The sequence below is a fragment of the Coregonus clupeaformis genome, chromosome 11, assembly GCF_020615455.1.
Source record: "Coregonus clupeaformis isolate EN_2021a chromosome 11, ASM2061545v1, whole genome shotgun sequence".
Taxonomy (NCBI): domain Eukaryota; kingdom Metazoa; phylum Chordata; class Actinopteri; order Salmoniformes; family Salmonidae; genus Coregonus; species Coregonus clupeaformis.
Genome location: NC_059202.1, coordinates 52,370,783 through 52,391,724, shown reverse-complemented (window position 1 = coordinate 52,391,724; position 20,942 = coordinate 52,370,783). Strand labels below are relative to the sequence as shown.

The 20,942-nt window shown below is 45.5% G+C and overlaps 1 protein-coding gene across 1 annotated transcript in view; it reads right to left on the bottom strand.

The window, feature by feature from the left end:
• Positions 1 to 391: 391 nt before the first annotated feature.
• LOC121556646 (kinesin-like protein KIF1A) overlaps positions 392 to 20,942 on the bottom strand; it is a 150,303-nt gene continuing 129,752 nt past the window's right edge. Inside the window, 7 exon segments of the mRNA XM_045223583.1 lie at positions 392 to 6,063; positions 9,917 to 10,035; positions 13,402 to 13,594; positions 14,034 to 14,192; positions 19,945 to 20,069; positions 20,368 to 20,439; positions 20,649 to 20,837. Of these exon segments, the coding sequence (XP_045079518.1) occupies positions 6,021 to 6,063; positions 9,917 to 10,035; positions 13,402 to 13,594; positions 14,034 to 14,192; positions 19,945 to 20,069; positions 20,368 to 20,439; positions 20,649 to 20,837 (900 nt within the window). The 3' untranslated portion in view covers positions 392 to 6,020.

The window sequence follows — 20,942 nt, the reverse complement described above, 5'->3', positions numbered from 1 at the left end:
GATCTCTATATATCTCTATACAGTATATATCTCTATATCTCTCTATACAGTATATATCTCTATATCTCTCTATACAGTATATATCTCTATATCTCTCTATACAGTATATATCTCTATATCTCTCTATACAGTATATATCTCTATATCTCTCTATACAGTATATATCCCATAGACAAAAAAAAATGTATGCACGCACGACTGTAAGTCGCTTTGGATAAAAGCGTCTGCTAAATGGCATATTATTATTATTATTATATTATCTCTATATCTCTCTATACAGTATATATCTCTATATCTCTCTATACAGTATCTCTCTATATATGGCTCTGGGTAGGCCTATAATCTTCAGCATACAGCGAACAAGATAAACACAACATGACATGTATTTTGGTAGTGTTGCATCATTTTCCACATTTATTTAATATCTGACAATGTGTTTAGTGTACACAAACATTTGACGCTTAACTCCAACACTCCAAATAGAGACATTGATTTACCTACTACCCATTTAAGATGGTGTTTAAAACATGTTACAGCTGCATAATACAACATAATTCACAGCAATCATGTTTGTTTATATACAATGCAAAATAACATGAAGAAAAATAAAATAGAAAAATGCTTTAATGTGCAGTTTGACAGAGCTAAAGAAAAACCACCAGTTATTAAGACAATGGGTTATAAATCCAAAAGCTGCTTTGTGAAGGCTGTTAGGATACGATAGTGTCAGGGTGATGGTAAAGTAGATGTTAGGATACGATAGTGTCAGGGTAGATGGTAAAGTAGATGTTAGGATACGATAGTGTCAGGGTAGATGGTAAAGTAGATGTTAGGATACGATAGTGTCAGGGTAGATGGTAAAGTAGATGTTAGGATACGATAGTGTCAGGGTAGATGGTAAAGTAGATGTTAGGATACGATAGTGTCAGGGTAGATGGTAAAGTAGATGTTAGGATACGATAGTGTCAGGGTGATGGCAAAGTAGATGTTAGGATACGATAGTGTCAGGGTAGATAGTAAAGTAGATGTTAGGATACGATAGTGTCAGGGTAGATGGTAAAGTAGATGTTAGGATACGATAGTGTCAGGGTGATGGTAAAGTAGACGTTAGGATACGATAGTGTCAGGGTAGATGGTAAAGTAGATGTTAGGATACGATAGTGTCAGGGTAGATGGTAAAGTAGATGTTAGGATACGATAGTGTCAGGGTAGATGGTAAAGTAGATGTTAGGATACGATAGTGTCAGGGTAGATGGTAAAGTAGATGTTAGGATACGATAGTGTCAGGGTAGATGGTAAAGTAGATGTTAGGATACGATAGTGTCAGGGTAGATGGTAAAGTAGATGTTAGGATACGATAGTGTCAGGGTAGATGGTAAAGTAGATGTTAGGATACGATAGTGTCAGGGTAGATGGTAAAGTAGATGTTAGGATACGATAGTGTCAGGGTAGATGGTAAAGTAGATGTTAGGATACGATAGTGTCAGGGTAGATGGTAAAGTAGATGTTAGGATACGATAGTGTCAGGGTAGATGGTAAAGTAGATGTTAGGATACGATAGTGTCAGGGTAGATGGTAAAGTAGATGTTAGGATACGATAGTGTCAGGGTGATGGTAAAGTAGATGTTAGGATACGATAGTGTCAGGGTGATGGTAAAGTAGATGTTAGGATACGATAGTGTCAGGGTGATGGTAAAGTAGATGTTAGGATACGATAGTGTCAGGGTAGATGGTAAAGTAGATGTTAGGATACGATAGTGTCAGGGTGATGGTAAAGTAGATGTTAGGATACGATAGTGTCAGGGTGATGGTAAAGTAGACGTTAGGATACGATAGTGTCAGGGTAGATGGTAAAGTAGATGTTAGGATACGATAGTGTCAGGGTAGATGGTAAAGTAGATGTTAGGATACGATAGTGTCAGGGTGATGGTAAAGTAGATGTTAGGATACGATAGTGTCAGGGTAGATGGTAAAGTAGATGTTAGGATACGATAGTGTCAGGGTGATGGTAAAGTAGATGTTAGGATACGATAGTGTCAGGGTAGATGGTAAAGTAGATGTTAGGATACGATAGTGTCAGGGTGATGGTAAAGTAGATGTTAGGATACGATAGTGTCAGGGTGATGGTAAAGTTGACGTTAGGATACGATAGTGTCAGGGTGATGGTAAAGTAGATGTTAGGATACGATAGTGTCAGGGTGATGGTAAAGTAGATGTTAGGATACGATAGTGTCAGGGTAGATGGTAAAGTAGATGTTAGGATACGATAGTGTCAGGGTAGATGGTAAAGTAGATGTTAGGATACGATAGTGTCAGGGTAGATGGTAAAGTAGATGTTAGGATACGATAGTGTCAGGGTAGATGGTAAAGTAGATGTTAGGATACGATAGTGTCAGGGTAGATGGTAAAGTAGATGTTAGGATACGATAGTGTCAGGGTAGATGGTAAAGTAGATGTTAGGATACGATAGTGTCAGGGTAGATGGTAAAGTAGATGTTAGGGATACGATAGTGTCAGGGTAGATGGTAAAGTAGATGTTAGGATACGATAGTGTCAGGGTGATGGTAAAGTAGACGTTAGGATACGATAGTGTCAGGGTAGATGGTAAAGTAGATGTTAGGATACGATAGTGTCAGGGTAGATGGTAAAGTAGATGTTAGGATACGATAGTGTCAGGGTAGATGGTAAAGTAGATGTTAGGATACGATAGTGTCAGGGTAGATGGTAAAGTAGATGTTAGGATACGATAGTGTCAGGGTAGATGGTAAAGTAGATGTTAGGATACGATAGTGTCAGGGTAGATGGTAAAGTAGATGTTAGGATACGATAGTGTCAGGGTAGATGGAAAAGTAGATGTTAGGATACGATAGTGTCAGGGTAGATGGTAAAGTAGACGTTAGGATACGATAGTGTCAGGGTAGATGGTAAAGTAGATGTTAGGTTACGATAGTGTCAGGGTGATGGTAAAGTAGACGTTAGGATACGATAGTGTCAGGGTAGATGCTTCATATATTAATAATTTACATTCTACAGGACTGTATGTGAGATTTCAGTGACTATTTGTTTTTTCTGATTGAATCAATCGAACAAGACAAACTTTGGGGAAATCAACCAGACCCAACAGGTCTCTGACCCATTGGTACAGGGTAGGTATCTGATGATCTCTATACCATTAGTCGATAATATGTTTAGAAATGCCATATACCAACTCATTGTCACTGGCTTTAAGTGAATGATAAAATTAAAATGCATACACTGATATTAATCTCCAAACAGATAGTATGTATATTAGCCTGCAGGAAGAGATTATGATTAAGCTGGACAAACAGCCTGATGATGGCGAAATCCCAAATGGCACCCTATTCACTATGTAGTGCACTACTTTTGATCAGGGACCATGTTTCCTAGTGCAAATCCTTCTTCAGAAACCCCGTTTTTTAAATCTTATCCCCAGTGTGCTAGAAAAACGGAGCTTGTTTTCATTTACACGATTCTATTCACAATGTAAGGACCGTTCTGTCTGTTTCTCATATTGGGTTTGAATTAGAAGGAATTATCATTATTAGTTTATTTTATTGTCACTACCATTATATTCACAATGTCTCTAGCTGATCAAAAATATTGTGGCATGAGCAAAGTGAGATTGCAGATCAGGTACAGAAATCTATCTATGTGATGATGATGATGGTTTAATTATAGTAATGTATATCTGCTACAGCACATACAGTCGAAGCTGGCCCTCTATCAATGTTGTTATCGGGGGAAGCTGGCCCTCTATCAATGTTGTTATTGGGGGAAGCTGGCCCTCTATCAATGTTGTTATCGGGGGAAGCTGGCCCTCTATCAATGTTGTTATCGGGGGAAGCTGGCCCACTATCAATGTTGTTATTGGGGGAAGCTGGCCCTCTATCAATGTTGTTATCGGGGGAAGCTGGCCCACTATCAATGTTGTTATCGGGGAAGCTGGCCCTCTATTAATGTTGTTATTGGGGGAAGCTGGCCCACTATCAATGTTGTTATCAGGGGAAGCTGGCCCACTATCAATGTTGTTATCGGGGGAAGCTGGCCCACTATCAATGTTGTTATTGTGGGGGTAGCTGGCCCTCTATCAATGTTGTTATCGGGGGGGTAGCTGGCCCACTATCAATGTTGTTATCGGGGGGGTCGCACTATTCACTATCCAGAGTAAGGAGGGGAGAGGGGGCAGAGGTCATAGGTCATGTTATCAAAAAGTTTGAGGAACTCATAATAAGTGCTGTGTGCAGAAATTGCACTGTAAGCTACATTAGAAATATAAATGTCTTTGTAAATAAATAAGTGCATAAATAAATAAATAATAATGTTGTTAAATATATAAATATAACCTCATCTTAATAAAAGGTTAAATTTGGTGGATTTTCATAAAATGTTATTTCACGTAGTCAGAGCTAACACTCTCATAGCCACTGTGAGACGCAGCGGAACCATCGTGTGGTTTTACTAGAAAACCAGTGTGAACATGTGAAAATGTGATCGATGCCAACCCTTCTCTCTCGTCGCCAGGCTGCGGGAGCGTCCCAAATGGAACACGATTGCCTTTTATAGTGCACTACTTTTTGACCAGAGCACTAATCCAAGAGACTGTGGGCCCTGATCAAAATGAACGCGCCATATAGGTATTTAGGACGCAGTCTGTGTGTGTTAACGTCTCAGATCACATCATGAGGAATAAGGAGGTTAGATATCGTCCTTCGATTCATAAGGGGGTTATTCTGTCCTGTCCAACAGAGCTGAGATGGTACGGGAAAGAGGAAAGGGACAGACGAGGTACACTACTACACGCAAACGACTGTCAACTGTCGTTTTTTCAGTCTTATTCTTTAGCAGAACTGAGGAAACCCTCATTTTGGTGAAAATGTGTTTACTTTGAATACTAACCTGCTTGTTTCAACATTGTACAGAGTAACACTAAGAGCAGCGATATGACAAAGACCACATATCTGGAGTCAGTAAGTACTCATAGAATCTAGATCCTATTTCTATGGTAGTACTTCCATCTCTGTTTTCTCCTGTAAGGTAAGCTGAGGCGCGGTAATGTAGTAATGTGAACAGCTTTAGACCGAGCGATTTACCAGTCAACCAAACGCTCCTGACTTTATTTATTTATTTTTTCCTGAAGGAATAAATGTGTTATATAATAAGCTCAACGTGTTGCTGGCGACTACCATACAGTACATCATAATGCAAGTCTATAAAATAAGGAACTGGTAACTTCCGCTCTCCCTTCTCTTCCTCCGTTCCCTCAGCTCAGAACTTTCTGGTAAAGTAAGGAGGTTTGGGATCAGTCCCAAATGGTGCCATATTCCCTATGTAGTGCACTATTTTTGACCAGAGTCCAATGGGCCCTTCTTACAGTAGCTATGACCAGCCCTATAGGCCCTTCTTACAGTAGATATGACCAGCCCTATAGGCCTTTCTTACAGTAGCTATGACCAGCCCTATAGGTCCTTCTTACAGTAGCTATGACCAGCCCTATAGGCCATTCTTACAGTAGCTATGACCAGCCCTCTAGGTCCTTCTTACAGTAGCTATGACCAGCCCAATAGGCCCTTTTTACAGTAGCTATGACCAGCCCTATAGGCCCTTCTTACAGTAGCTATGACCAGCCCTATAGGCCCTTCTTACAGTAGCTATGACCAGGCTCTGATCAAAAGCAACACGCTATACAGGGAATATGGTGCCATTTGGGCGTCAGCCTTGGAGAGGAGTTCAACCAGACAGTGAGGCTCACACGGACAGACAGCGGTACAGGCCTGACGGACACACAACGACGATGGAGGCCTCAGGGCCTTGGATACACTGGTGGTCAGCTTGTGATAAACTGGGCGTGTGCAGAAGGAGGAGGAGGAGCAAGTTGGTTACTAGAGTAGGAGGGGGTCAGGGGTCAGCACAGGAGTAAAGGAGTAATGAAGGATCTGGGATCTATATACAGGTTAGTCTCTTTGTGTTCTATTGTCTTGTCTATAAGACGTGTTGTTGATTCACATCCTCATCTGTCCAGCTCTTCTTCTGGAGAGTTTGGACCTGACAGAAACAAGAGGGAGAGAAAACAGTGACTCAAAGGTTTACATTGTACATGTGAGTCATTTAGCAGACACTCTTATCCAGAGAGACTTACAGTATTGAGTCATTTAGCAGACACTCTTATCAACAGCCACTACAGTACTGAGTCATTTAGCAGACACTCTTATCCAGAGAGACTACAGTAGTGAGTAATTTAGCAGACACTCTGATCCAGAGAGACTACAGTATTGAGTCATTTAGCAGACGCTCTTATCCAGAGAGACTACAGTATTGAGTCATTTAGCAGACGCTCTTATCCAGAGAGACTACAGTATTGAGTCATTTAGCAGACGCTCTTATCCAGAGAGACTACAGTAGTGAGTCATTTAGCAGACGCTCTTATCAACAGCCACTACAGTAGTGAGTCATTTAGCAGACGCTCTTATCCAGAGAGACTAACAGTAGTGAGTCATTTAGCAGACGTTCTTATCCTGAGAGACTACAGTAGTGAGTCATTTAGCAGACACTCCTATCCAGAGAGACTACAGTAGTGAGTCATTTAGCAGATGCTCTTATCCAGAGAGACTACAGTAGTGAGTCATTTAGCAGACGCTCTTATCCAGAGAGACTACAGTAGTGAGTCATTTAGCAGACGCGCTTATCAACAGCCACTACAGTAGTGAGTCATTTAGCAGACGCTCTTATCCAGAGAGACTACAGTAGTTAATCATTTAGCAGACGCTCTTATCCAGAGCCAGTGATGTATTGGGTCGTACACACTACCCTCTGTAGCGCCTTACGGTCGGATGTCGAGCAGTTGCCATACCAGGCGGTGATGCAACCGGTCAGGATGCTCTCGATGGTGCAGCTGGATAACTTTTTGAGGATCTGGGGACCCATGCCAAATCTTTTCAGTCTCCTGAGGGGGAAAAGGTGTTGTCGTGCCCTCTTAACGACTGTCTTGGTGTGTTTGGACCATGATAGTTTGTTGGGGATGTAGACACCAATGAACTTGAAACTCTCGACTCGCTCCACTACAGCCCCGTCGATGTTAATGGTGGCCTGTTCGGCCCTCCTTTTCCTGTAGTCCACGATCATCTCCTTTGTCTTGCTCACATTGAGGGAGAGGTTGTTGTCCTTGCACCACACTGCGAGGTCTCTGACCTCCTCCCTATAGGCTGTCTCATCATTGTCGGTGATCAGGCCTACAGCTGTTGTGTCGTCAGCGAACTTAATGATGGTGTTGGAGTCATGCTTGGCCATGCAGGGAATACAGGAGGGGACTAAGCACGCATCCCTGAGGGGCCCCTGTGTTGAGGATCAGCATGGCAGATGTGTTGTTACCTACCCTCACTACCTGGGGGCGGCCTGTCAGGAAGTCCAGGATCCAGTTGCAGAGGGAGGTGTTTAGTCCCAGGGTCCTTAGCTTAGTGATGAGCTTTGTGGGCACTATGGTGTTGAACGCTGAGCTGTAGTCAATGAACAGCATTCTCACATAGGTGTTCCTTTTGTCCAGTTGGGAAAGGGCAGTGTGGAGTGCAATAGAGATTGCATCATCTGTGTATCTGTTGGGGCGGTATGCAAATTGGAGTGGGTCTAGGGTTTCCGGGATGATGGTGTTGATGTGAGCCACGACCAGCTTTTCAAAGCTCTTCATGGCTACGGACGTGAGTGCTACGGGGCAGTAGTCATTTAGGCAGGTTATCTTCGCATTCTTGGGCACAGGGACTATGGTGGTCTGCTTGCTCTTCTGGTAGGCTCGCGTCACTGGGCAGCTCGTGGCTGGGTTTCCCTTTGTAGTCCATAATAGTTTGCAAGCCCTACCACATTCGACGAGCGTCAGAGCCGGTGTAGTAGGATTCAATCTTAGTCCTGTATTGCCGCTTTGCCTGTTTGATGGTTCGTCTGAGGGCATAGCGGGCTTTCTTATAAGCCTCCGGATTAGTGTCCCGAGCGATTAGCTCGGTGCAGGTAATCCATGGCTTCTGGTTGGCATATGTACATACGGTCACTGTGGGAACGACGTCGTCACTTATTGATGAAGCCGGTGACTGAGGTAGTATACTCCTCAATGCCATTGGATGAATCACGGAACATATTCCAGTCTGTGCTAGCAAAACAGTCCTGTAGCGTAGGATCCGCCTCATCTGACCACTTCCGTATTGAGCGAGTCACTGGTACTTCTTGCTTTAGTTTTTGCTTGTAAGCAGGAATCAGGAGGATAGAATTATGGTCAGAATTTCAAAATGGAGGGCGAGGGAGAGCTTTGTACACATCTCTGTGTGTGGAGTAAAGGTGGTCTAGAGTTTTTTCCCCCTCTGGTTACACATGTGACATGCTGGTAGAAATGAGGTAAAACGGATTTAAGTTTGCCTGCATTAAAGTCCCCGACCACTAGGAGCGCCGCTTCTGGATGAGCATTTTCTTGTTTGCTTATGGCCTTATACAGCTCGTTGAGTGCGGTCTTAGTGCCAGCATCGGTTTGTCGTGGTAAGTAGACGGCTACGAATAATATAGATGAGAACTCTCTTGGTAGATAGTGTGGTCTACAGCTTATCACGAGGTACTCTACCTCAGGCGAGCAATACCTTGAGACTTCTTTAATATTAGACATTGCGCACCAGCAGTTATTGAGAAATAGACACACACACCCGTCCCTCGTCTTACCAGACGTAGCTGCTCTGTTCTGCCGATGCACGGAAAACCCCAGCAAGCTGTGTATTATCCTTGTCTTCGTTCAGCCACGACTCGGTGAAACATAAGATATTACAGTTTTTAATGTTCTGTTGGTAGGATAGTCTCGATCGTAGAGCATCGAGTTTGTTTTCCAGTGATTACACGTAGGCCAATAGAACTGAGGGTCACTCGCCTACGAATCCTCACAAGGCACCCCTATCTTCTTTATCTGTTTCTCCGCCTTTTCTTCACGAGAATGACGGGGATTTGGGCCTGGTCTCCGGAAAGCAGTATATCCTTCACATCGGACTCATTAAAGAAAAAAATCTTCATCCAGTTCGAGGTTGAGTAATCGCTGTTCTGATGTCCAGAAGCTCTTTTCGGTCATAAGAGACGGTGGCAACAACTTTATGTACAAAATAAGTTACAAACAATGTGAAAAAAATAAATAATAATAGCACAGTTGGTTAGGAGCCCGTAAAACGGCAGCCGTCCCCTCCAGCGCCATTATCATGATCCATCGGTGTGTACGGAGAAAGGCACCTAACTCTAATTGCTCCTGTAAGTCGCTCTGGATAAGCGTGTCTGCTAAATGACTAAAATGTAGATGTAAACGTACAGTTCTAATTCAAGTGGGATTTACAATTACATTTTACATTTGAGTCATTTAGCAGACGTGTCACGCCCTGGCTCTGGGGACTCTTGTATGTTGAGCCAGGGTGTTAGTGTCTATGTTTCGTTTTCTATGTTCTGTTCTAGGTTTCTATGTTGGCCGGGGTGGTTCTCAATCAGAGGCAACGAGAATCAGCTGTTGCTTGTTGTCTCTGATTGGGAACCATACTTAGGCAGCCTGTTGTGCACTTGTGTTTTCTGGGATCTTGTTCCGTGTTGGTTTGTGTTCATGACCGATGACTTCACGTTTCGTTTTGTTGTATTGTAAAAGTACTATTAAAGTATGTACTCGTATCACGCTGTGCCTTGGTCCACTCATTATTTCGATCGTGACAAGACGTTCTTATCCAGGGCAACTTATAATCAGTGCATTCCACTAACGTAGGCAAAACAACCACAAACGATCATGATCATGATCATTGCAAGTAAAACCCAGGCCTTCTTCAAAACAGCCGGTATCTTGAAAGCCAGCGCTACTAAGACTAAAAGGACAATCAACAGATCTAAGTGTGTCAGCCCATGTTACCTGATGGATCCAGCCAGGAGGGGGTTAAATGCATAGAGCCAGTCGTGCATCTCCTTGTCGTTGCTGGCTTGGAGCAGTATCCCGCGGTGCTCCGTACACACAGCAAACGTGTTTGGGGTCTGGGGAGAAAACACATAGAGGTACAGTGTTGTTGAAACCAGCCAGCTTCTGAAGGAACGCTTCCCTTTGAGGTTTAGCACGGGGAGGAAAAACATCTGTCTTTTCAAATACTGTAGATATACTGTACACTGAGTGTACAAAACATTAGGAGCACCTTCCTAATATTGAGTTGCACCCCCTTTTGTCCTCAGAACAGCCTCAATTCGTCGGGGCATGGACTCTACAATGCTTCCCACAGTTGTGTCAAGTTGGCTGAATGTTCTTTGGGTGGTGGATCATTCTTGATACACATGGGAAAGCATTTCGCTACACCCGCAATAACATCTGCTAAACATGTGTACGTGACAAATACATTTTGATTTGATTTGATTTGAAACTGTTGAGCGTGAAAAACCCAGCAGTGTTGCAGTTCTTAACACACTCAAACTGGTGCACCTGGCACCTACTACCATACCCTGTTCAAAGGCACTTCAATATTTTGTCTTGTCCGTTCACCCTCTGAATGGCACACATACACAATCCATGTCTCAACTGTCGCAAGACTTTAAAAATCCTTCTTTAACCTGGCTCCTCCATTTCATCTACACTGGTGACATCACTAAGGGATCATAGCTTTCACCTGGATTCACCTGGTCAGTCTATGTCAAAGGAAAGAGCAGGTGTTCCTAATGTTTTGTTCACTCAGTGTGTATATATAGGCCTAGATACTTTGTTAATTTCAATTCAACGTACACTACCATTCAAAAGTTTGGGGTCACTTAGAAATGTCCTTGTTTTCGAAAGAAAAAAAATACTTTTTTTGTCCATTAAATTAACAACAAATTGATCAGAAATACAGTGTAGACATTGTTAATGTTACTCAGTGTATGTGTCAAGTAAAAGATGACAGGAGATGGAGATGGTGTTCATGGTAATAGTTCATCTGGTGTTGGTCTACCTGACAAAGACCATGTCAGTCACTTTAAGCTTTATTAACAGAGCACCTACTGGGATCAGCTAAATGGTGAGCAGACATTACTTAGTTTTTTTTGCTTTATAAAAGGTTATCAACCTTGAGCATGGCCTGCTGATTTAGGATTAAGCAATGTATTGGGCAATGGGCATGCATTCTAAGGGATTGGAACAAGGCCTACTGTAGGTGTCCTCAGGTAAAATGTGTGTAAAGGTGTGTCGGCAGGTAAAAGGTGTCAGGTAGAGGTGTCAAGTGAAGGTGTAAAAAGGTGTGTCGGCAGGTAAAGGTGTGTAACGATGTGTGGGCAGGTAATGGTGTGTAAAGGTGTGTTGGCAGGTAATGGTGTGTAAAGGTGTGTCGGCAGGTAAAAGGTGTCAGGTAAAAGGTGTCAGTTAAAGTGGTGTAATGTGTGTAAAGGTGAGTCGGCAGGTAAAAGGTGTCAGGTAAAGGTGTGTAAAGGTGTGTTGGCAGGTAAAAGGTGTCAGGTAAAAGGTGTCAGCTGAAGGTGTGTAAAGGTGTGTTGGTAGGTAAATGGTGTCAGATAAAAGGTGTCAGGTGAAGTTGTGTAAAGGTGTTTTGGCAGGTAAAAGTTGTCAGGTAAAAGGTGTGTAAAGGTGTGTAAAGGTGTGTCAGCAGGTAAAAGGTGTGTAAAGGTGTGTAGGTAGGTAAAGGTTGTCAGGTAAAAGGTGTGTAAAGGTGTGTTGGCAGGTATAGGTGTCAGGTGAATGTGTCAGGTGAAGGTATGTAAAGGTGTCAGGTAAAGGTGTGTAAAGGTGTGTCGGCAGGTAATGGTGTCAGGTAAAGGTGTGTAAAGGTGTGTCGGCAGGTAATGGTGTCAGGTAAAGATATGTAAAGGTGTGTTGGCAGGTAATGGTGTCAGGTAAAGGTGTGTAAAGGTGTGTTGGCAGGTAATGGTGTCAGGTAAATGTATGTCAAGGTGTCAGGTAAAGGTGTGTAAAGGTGTGTCGGCAGGTAATGGTGTCAGGTAAAGGTATGTACAGGTGTGTCGGCAGGTAATGGTGTCAGGTAAAGGTATGTCAAGGTGTCAGGTAAAGGTGTGTAAAGGTGTGTCGGCAGGTAATGGTGTCAGGTAAAGGTATGTAAAGGTGTGTCGGCAGGTAATGGTGTCAGGTAAAGATATGTAAAGGTGTGTCGGCAGGTAATGGTGTCAGCAAAAGGTGTGTAAAGGTGTGTCGGCAGGTAATGGTGTCAGGTAAAGATATGTAAAGGTGTGTTGGCAGGTAATGGTGTCAGGTAAAGGTGTGTAAAGGTGTGTTGGCAGGTAATGGTGTCAGGTAAATGTATGTCAAGGTGTCAGGTAAAGGTGTGTAAAGGTGTGTCGGCAGGTAATGGTGTCAGGTAAAGGTATGTACAGGTGTGTCGGCAGGTAATGGTGTCAGGTAAAGGTATGTCAAGGTGTCAGGTAAAGGTGTGTAAAGGTGTGTCGGCAGGTAATGGTGTCAGGTAAAGGTATGTAAAGGTGTGTCGGCAGGTAATGGTGTCAGGTAAAGATATGTAAAGGTGTGTCGGCAGGTAATGGTGTCAGCAAAAGGTGTGTAAAGGTGTGTCGGCAGGTAATGGTGTCAGGTAAAGGTGTGTAAAGGTGTGTCGGGAGGTAATGGTGTCATGTAAAGTATGTAAAGGTGTGTCGGCAGGTAATGGTGTCAGGTAAAGGTGTGTAAAGGTGTGTCGGCAGGTAATGGTGTCAGGTAAAGGTGTGTAAAGGTGTGTCTGCAGGTAATGGTGTCAGGTTAAGGTGTGTAAAGGTGTGTCGGCAGGTAATGGTGTCAGGTAAAGGTATGTCAAGGTGTCAGGTAAAGGTGTGTAAAGGCGTGTCAGCAGGTAATGGTGTCAGGTAAAGGTATGTACAGGTGTGTCGGCAGGTAATGGTGTCAGGTAAAGGTATGTAAAGGTGTGTTGGCAGGTAATGGTGTCAGGTAAAGTGGTGTAAAGGTGTGTCGGCAGGTAATGGTGTCAGCAAAAGGTGTGTAAAGGTGTGTCGGCAGGTAATGGTGTCAGGTAGAGGTGTGTAAAGGTGTGTCGGCAGGTAATGGTGTCATGTAAAAGTATGTAAAGGTGTGTCGGCAGGTAATGGTGTCAGGTAAAGGTGTGTAAAGGTGTGTCGGCAGGTAATGGTGTCAGGTAGAGGTGTGTAAAGGTGTGTCGGCAGGTAATGGTGTCAGGTTAAGGTGTGTAAAGGTGTGTCCGCAGGTAATGGTGTCAGGTAGAGGTGTGTAAAGGTGTGTCGGCAGGTAATGGTGTCAGGTAAAGGTGTGTAAAGGTGTGTCGGCAGGTAATGGTGTCATGTAAAGGTGTGTAAAGGTGTGTCGGCAGGTAATGGTGTCAGGTAAAGGTGTGTAAAGGTGTGTCGGCAGGTAATGGTGTCAGGTTAAGGTGTGTAAAGGTGATGTACCTTAAGCATGGCCTGCTGGTCCTCGCTGTACTCGACATGGGCAGAGGAGAGGTTGAGGATGGCTCTCTCCACGCTGTCTCTCTCTGTGTTGTAGATGTAGACGTACGGCCGTCTCACCACCACATATCGCTTCACCCAGCCGTTGGTGTGAGGCTCCAGGAAATGCAGGTAGCCCTTCTTTGACACGATGGGGCTGGAAGAAAGACCAAGTACACTACGCGTGTAACTACACTTGATGAGATCCAATATAAAAGGCACAAGACTCAAGTTGAAATAAAGAGTAGCAAAGCCAAATCTAGAGGATTAATGCCGTCCAGAAACGTTTGTTCTGCCAGAAGAATCAAGATCAAGCCTAAAACGCTAACGAAGGCTGGTGCTGAAGAAATTCAAACTTACAAAAATTATTTTCAGTGTGAGCAGGTCTTACATGTTCAGTTGATATGTCTTTCCAACCCTGCACCCATGAAGGACTATTGAGTTGAGAACACCCATTATTAACTCAGCCGGGTCCTGTACATGATTGTCACTGCATTCGATTAGGTCAGTTCCACCACCTTTAATGATAAACCTCTGGAGCCATATACCACTGACTCATTCAGTCAGTCAATCAATCAATCTCTGGAGCCACTCACCTGACCCGGATCTCCTGGATGTCTGGTACAAAGCGGCGTTCCACGGGCTTAACCTCCGGGGCTGCGACCCCACTGGGACCAGGGTGCTTCTTGCCCTCTCCGTCCCGCTGTGAGCAGATAGGGTTGGGGCTGGCGCAGCGGGAACGAGGCGTGGGAGTTCTAATTGGGGAAAGACAGAAAAAATAAGATGAGATGAGTAAATCGGAGCACATGCAGGAATGGCTAAAACGGGGCTCGATCCCCCGTCGCCAGGGGGGTATATGTGGTCCGGAGTTGGGAGCATTAAGCGCTACACCAGACTCCAGCACCAAGTTCTGTCTGTATTTGGACCATAGTTCAGTGTTGCTGAAGCTGCCATGTCCAGAGCTTGGGACTCTAAGGTTCTATCTGCAAAAAATATGATTCTGAGATAATTGGCTTTAGAATTCCGAACGCTAGTTGGTTTGAATGGTGTCAGTAATTCTTATCTTGTATTATTTTGAAATTAACAACATTAATTGGGGTATTTAGCAGTGGTGTAAAGTACTTAAGTAAAAATACTTTAAAGTACTAATTAAGTAGTTTTTGGGGGTATCTGTACTTTACAATTTATATTTTTGACAACTTTTACTTTTATTTCACTACATTCCTAAAGAAAATTATGTACTTTTTACAATTGACATTTTCCCTGACACCCAAAAGTACTCATTACAGTTTGAATGCTTAGCAGGACAGGAAAATTGTCCAATTCATGCACATATCAAGAGAACATCCCTGGTCACTTCTACTACCTCTGATCTAGCGGACTCACTAAACACACATGCTGTCACGATCGTCTGAAGAAGCGGACCAATACGCAGCGCGTGGAGTGAACATGATGACTTTATTTTATAACGCAACCACGAAAAACAACAAATGACGATAGTGAAGTCCTCTGTAACACTGACAGAAACATGGAACACTGGAACAATAACCCACAAAACAAAGGAGAAAACACACAGAATATATATGGCTCCCAATCAGAGATAACGAGCCGACAGCTGACACTCGTTACCTCCGATTGGGAGTCATAGACCAATCACCACTAGACACAAACAAAATGAAACTCACCCATCCCCAACACCACCAAATGAAATACACCCAAACCAATGACAATGAACAACCCTGGCTCAAATATCAAAGTCCATGGAGCCAGAGTGTCACAGTACCCCCCTAAAGGTGCGAACTCCGGGCGCACCAATATCAGGACTAGGGGAGGGTCTGGGTGGGCGTCTGTCCACGGTGGCGGCTCTGGCCCCGGGTCGTGATCCCCACCCCACCACAGTCACAACCTGCTTCGGTAGCCTCCTCCCAATGACCACCCTCCAACTAACCCCACCTGGACTAAGGGGCAACACCGGACTAAGGGGCAGCATCGGCCTAAGGGGCAGCACCGGGATAAGGGGCAGCACCGGGATAAGGGGCAGCACAGGGCTAAGGGGCAGCACCGGACTAAGGGGCAGCACCGGGCTAAGGGGCAGCACCGGACTAAGGGGCAGCACCGGACTAAGGGGCAGTACCGGACTAAGGGGCAGCACCGGACTAAGGGGCAGTACCAGGCTAAGGGACAGCACCAGGATAAGGGACAGCACCAGGATAAGGGACAGCAACAGGATAAGGAGCAACACCGAGCTAAGGGGCAGCACCTGACTAAATGGCGGATCCTGGCTGGCTGGCTCTGGTGGATCCTGGCTGGCTGGCGGATCCTGGCTGGACGGCTCTGACGGATCCCGGTTGGACGGCTCTGGCGGATCCCGGCTGGACGGCTCTGGCGGATCCTGGCTGGACGGCTCTGGCGGATCCTGGCTGGACGGCTCATGGCTGGCTGACGGAACTGGCTGCTCGCGGCTGGCTAACGGATCTGGCTGCTCATGGCTGGCTAACGGATCTGGCTGCTCATGGCTGGCTGACGGATCTGGCTGCTCGCGGCTGGCTGAACGGATCTGGCTGCTCGTGGCCGGCTGACGGATCTGGCTGCTCATGGCCGACTGACGGATCTGGCTGATCCTGTCTGGCGGAAGGCTCTGGCTGATCCTGTCTGGCAGAAGGCTCTGGCTGATCCTGTCTGGCAGAAGGCTCTGGCTGATCCTGTCTGGCAGAAGGCTCTGGCTGATCCTGTCTGGCAGAAGGCTCTGGCTGATCCTGTCTGGCGGAAGGCTCTGGCTGATCCTGTCTGGCGGAAGGCTCTAGCGGCTCCGGTCTGGCGGACGGCTCTGATGGCTCATGGCAGACGGGCGGCTTTGCAGGCTTTGGGCAGACGGGCAGTTCAGGCCCCGTTGGGCAGACGGCAGACTCTGGCCGTCTGAGGCGCATCGTAGGCCTGGTGCGTGGTGCCGGAACAGGAGGTACCGGGCTGAGGACACGCATCTCAGGGCTAGTGCGGGGAGAAGCAACAGGGCATGCTGGACCCTGGGGACGCACCGTAGGCCTGATGCGTGGTACCGAACTGGAGGTACCGGGCTGAGGACACGCATCTCAGGGCTAGTGCGGGGAAGCAGCAACAGGGCATGCTTGGCCCTGGGGGACGCACCGTAGGCCTGATGCGTGGTGCCGGAACTGGAGGTACCGGGCTGAGGACACGCATCTCAGGGCTAGTGCGGGGAGTCGGAACAGGGCATGCTGGACCCTGGGGACTCCCATAACGCCTAGTGCGGGGAGCCGGAACAGGGCATGCTGGACCCTGGGGACTCACCTCACGCCTAGTGCGGAGAGCAGGAACAGGCCGGGCGGGGCTGGCGACGCGCACCGTATCCCTGGTGCGAGTGGCCGGAACAGGCCGGGCCGGGCTGGCGAAGCGCACCGTATCCCTGGTGCGTGGAGTAGGAACAGGCCGGGCTGGGCTGGCGGCGCACCGTATCCCTGGTGCGTGGAGTAGGAACAGGCCGGGCTGGGCTGGCGAAGCGCACCGTATCCCTGGTGCGTGGAGTAGGAACAGGCCGGGCTGAGCTGGCGACGCGCACCGCATACTTGGTGCGTATGGCAGGAACAGGCCGAACCGGGCTGGCGACGCGCACCTTACACTTAGTGCGAGGGACCGGAACAGGCCGTACCGTGCACGGGGAACACACACTACTGGCTGCACCTCGGGACTAGGAACGGGCCGGACCGAACTGGTTACACACCCCAGTACCTCACGCCGTGCCTCAACACCTTCCTTCCCTGCTTTACCCAGTAGCCCCCTTGACCTGGTAGCCCACTGAATCCGTCCCTTCTCTGCCTCCGTCAGCCCCCCTTAACCTGGCAGCCCTCTGACTCTGCCTTGTGGCAGCCTCCTGCTGCTCCGTCGCCCAAGCCATGTGCCCCCCAAAAAATTTCTTGGGGTTGCCTCTCGTCCTTCCGACGTTGGCTCTGCCGACGCCGTTGCTCCTCTCTCCGTCGCCTCTCCTCTGTTTCGCTCCATGGACGGCGATCCATGCCGTCCCAGGATTTCTTCCCACGTCCAGGACCCTTTACCGTCCAACAGTTCCTCCCATGTCCAGACCCTTTGCTCCTGGACGCGCTGCTTGGTCCTTTTTTGGTGGGTTATTCTGTCACGATCGTCTGAAGAAGCGGACCAATACGCAGCGCGTGGAGTGAACATGATGACTTTATTTTATAACGCAACCACGAAAAACAACAAATGACGATAGTGAAGTCCTCTGTAACACTGACAGAAACATGGAACACTGGAACAATAACCCACAAAACAAAGGAGAAAACACACAGAATATATATGGCCCCAATCAGAGATAACGAGCCGACAGCTGACACTCGTTACCTCCGATTGGGAGTCATAGACCAATCACCACTAGACACAAAACAAAATGAAACTCACCCATCCCCAACACCACCAAATGAAATACACCCAAACCAATGACAATGAACAACCCTGGCTCAAATATCAAAGTCCATGGAGCCAGAGTGTCACACATGCTTCGTTTGTAAATGATGTCTGAGTGTTGGAGTGTGACCCTGGCTATCCGTAAATTAAAAAAAACAAGAAAATGGTGCTGTCTGGTTTGAAATAATTTATACTTTTACTTTTGATACTTCAGTATATTTTAGCAATTACATTTACTTTTGATACTTACTTTTGATACCTAAAACCAAATATTTTTAGACTTTTACCCAAGTAGTATTTTACTGGGTGACTTTCACTTTGATTGAGTCATATTCTATTAAGGTATCTTTACTTTGACTCAAGTATGACAATTGGGTACTTTTTCCACCACTGGGTTTTAGGGTATATATACAGTACAGCACCAGTCAAAAGTTTTAGACACACCTACTCATTCAAGGGTATTTCTTTATTTGTACTATTTTCTACATTGTAGAATAATAGTGAAGACATCAAAACTATGAAAAAACACATATGGAATCATGTAGTAAGCAAAAAAGTGCTAAATAAATCTAAATATATTTTATATTTGAGATTCTTCAAATAGCCACCCTTTGCCTTGATGAAAGCTTTGCACACTCTTGGCATTCTCTCAACCAGCTTCATGAGGTAGTCACCTAAAAAGCATTTCAATTAACAGGTGTGCCTTGTTAAAAGTTAATTTGTGGAATTTCATTCCTTCTTAATGTGTTTGAGCCAATCAGTTGTGTTGTGACAAGGTAGGGTTGGTATAAGGAAGATAGCCCTATTTGGTAAAAGACCAAGTCCATATTATGACAAGAACAACTCAAATAAGCAAAGAGAAATGACAGTCCATGATTACTTTAAGACATGAAGGTCAGTCAATACGGAACATTTCTAGAACTTTGAAAGTTTCTTCAAGTGCAGACGCAAAAACCATCAAGCGCTATGATGAAACTGGCTCTAATGAGGACCGCCACAGGAATGGAAGACCCAGAGTTACCTCTACTGCAGAGGATAAGTTCATTAGCGTTACCAGCCTCAGAAATTGCAGCACAAATAAATTATTCACAGAGTTTAGGTAACAGACACATCTCAACATCAACTGTTCAGAGGAGACTGTGTGAATCAGGCCTTCATGGTCGAATTGCTGCAAAGAAACCACTACTAAATGACACCAATATTAATAAGAGACTTGCTTGGGCCAAGAAACATGAGCAATGGACATTAGACCGGTGGAAATTTGTAATTAGGTCTGGAGTCCAAATTGGAAATGTTTTGTTCAAACCGCCGTGGCTTTGTGAGACGCTGTGTGGGTGAACGGATGATCTCCGCATGTGTAGTTCCCACCGTAAAGCATGGAGGAGGAGGTGTTATAGTGTGGGTGTGCTTTGCTGGTGACAATGTCTGTGATTTATTTAGAATTCAAGGCACACTCAACCAGCATGGCTACCACAACATTCTGCAGCGATACGCCATCCCATCTGGTTTGGGCTTAGTGGGACTCTCATTTGTTTTCAACAGGACAGTGACCCAACACACCTCCAGGCTGTGTAAGGGCTATTATACCAAGAAGGAGAGTGATGGAGTGCTGCATCAGATGACCTGGCCTCCACAATCCCCCGACCTCAACCAAATTGAGATGGTTTGGGATGAGTCAGATCGCAGATAGAAGGAAAAGCAGCCAACAAGTGCTCAGTATATGTGGGAACTCCTTCAAGACTGTTGGAAAAGCGTTCCAGGTGAATCTGGTTGAGAGAATGCCAAGAGTGTGCAAAGCTGTCGTCAAGGAAAAGGGGGGCTATTTGAAAATTCTCAAATATAAAATTTACTTTGATTTGATTTGATTTTACAATGTAGAAAATAGTAAAAATAAAGAGAAAGCTTTGAATGAGCAGGTGTTCTAAAACGTTTGACTGGTAGCGTAAGTAAAGAGCATTGAACAAAACAAGGCTAATAACTCCATTTTGACAAAAATTCAGATAAAACCTTATAGTCTATCTGTTACTGTCATGTCATGCAAAGAGTGTCTCTTAGGAGCGTGTTATTACTGACCTGAGTCCTTCAGTCTTGGGGTAGCATCCCTCCACCAGTGAGGGGCATGTCGAGGAGGGGGTGAGGGTGTTGAGGGCCGTGGCAGAGGTCGACTCCCTCAGCAGAGTCATTGACATCTCAGACAGCTGGAAACACACACACACACACACACACACACACACACACACACACACACACACACACACACACACACACACACACACACGCACACACACAAACAGCATGTCTGGAAAAAGCTCACTGAGAAAAATGAAAACATGTCACTTACCTATTCATAGTTTCCTCAAATCTAAGTACTTCAAACAGTATACAGTATACAGTATATATATATATATATATATATATATATATATATATATATATATATATATATATATATATATATATACAGCATACAGACATGTAAAGTAGGAGGAGGCCTACCTTGCTTTCACTGGCGCTGACACACACGTGGCTGTACTCTCTGTTGAAGGAGTGGGAGAGCAGCCGCAGACACTGGTGGAAAAGAGATAAGAGAGTGCTTTACGTTTCAGAGCAAGGGGGGCTTTACACAAATGTTTATCCAGAGTGGTTTACTAAAGACAAGGCTGACTGGGCACACACATACAACATTTTAAAGGGACACTCGAGCAAGAATGGGAATATTTGAGAAACAACAATAATAACTAACTTCTATCAAGTTCTTAAAGAACACAGACACTGACCTTAATGGCTAGCTCTCGCTGCCTCTCATCTGCGGTGGGGCCCTGGGTGTGACCCTGGGTGGGGCCCTCAGAGGGCTGAGGGGATTCACTCTGCTCTTCACTCACACAGGACAACAACCCATCCTGAGCCAGCAGCAGGCTGGACTCTAACTTGTCCCTCAGGAGCAGGTGATGTCTAGTCTTCTCCACCTGTAGAGAAACAAACCAGACAAACATCATTACTGAAATAACTGCCGGGATACGAACCCAGCTCTCCCACAGGAGAAACCAACGTCTTTACCATTAGACCAAGAG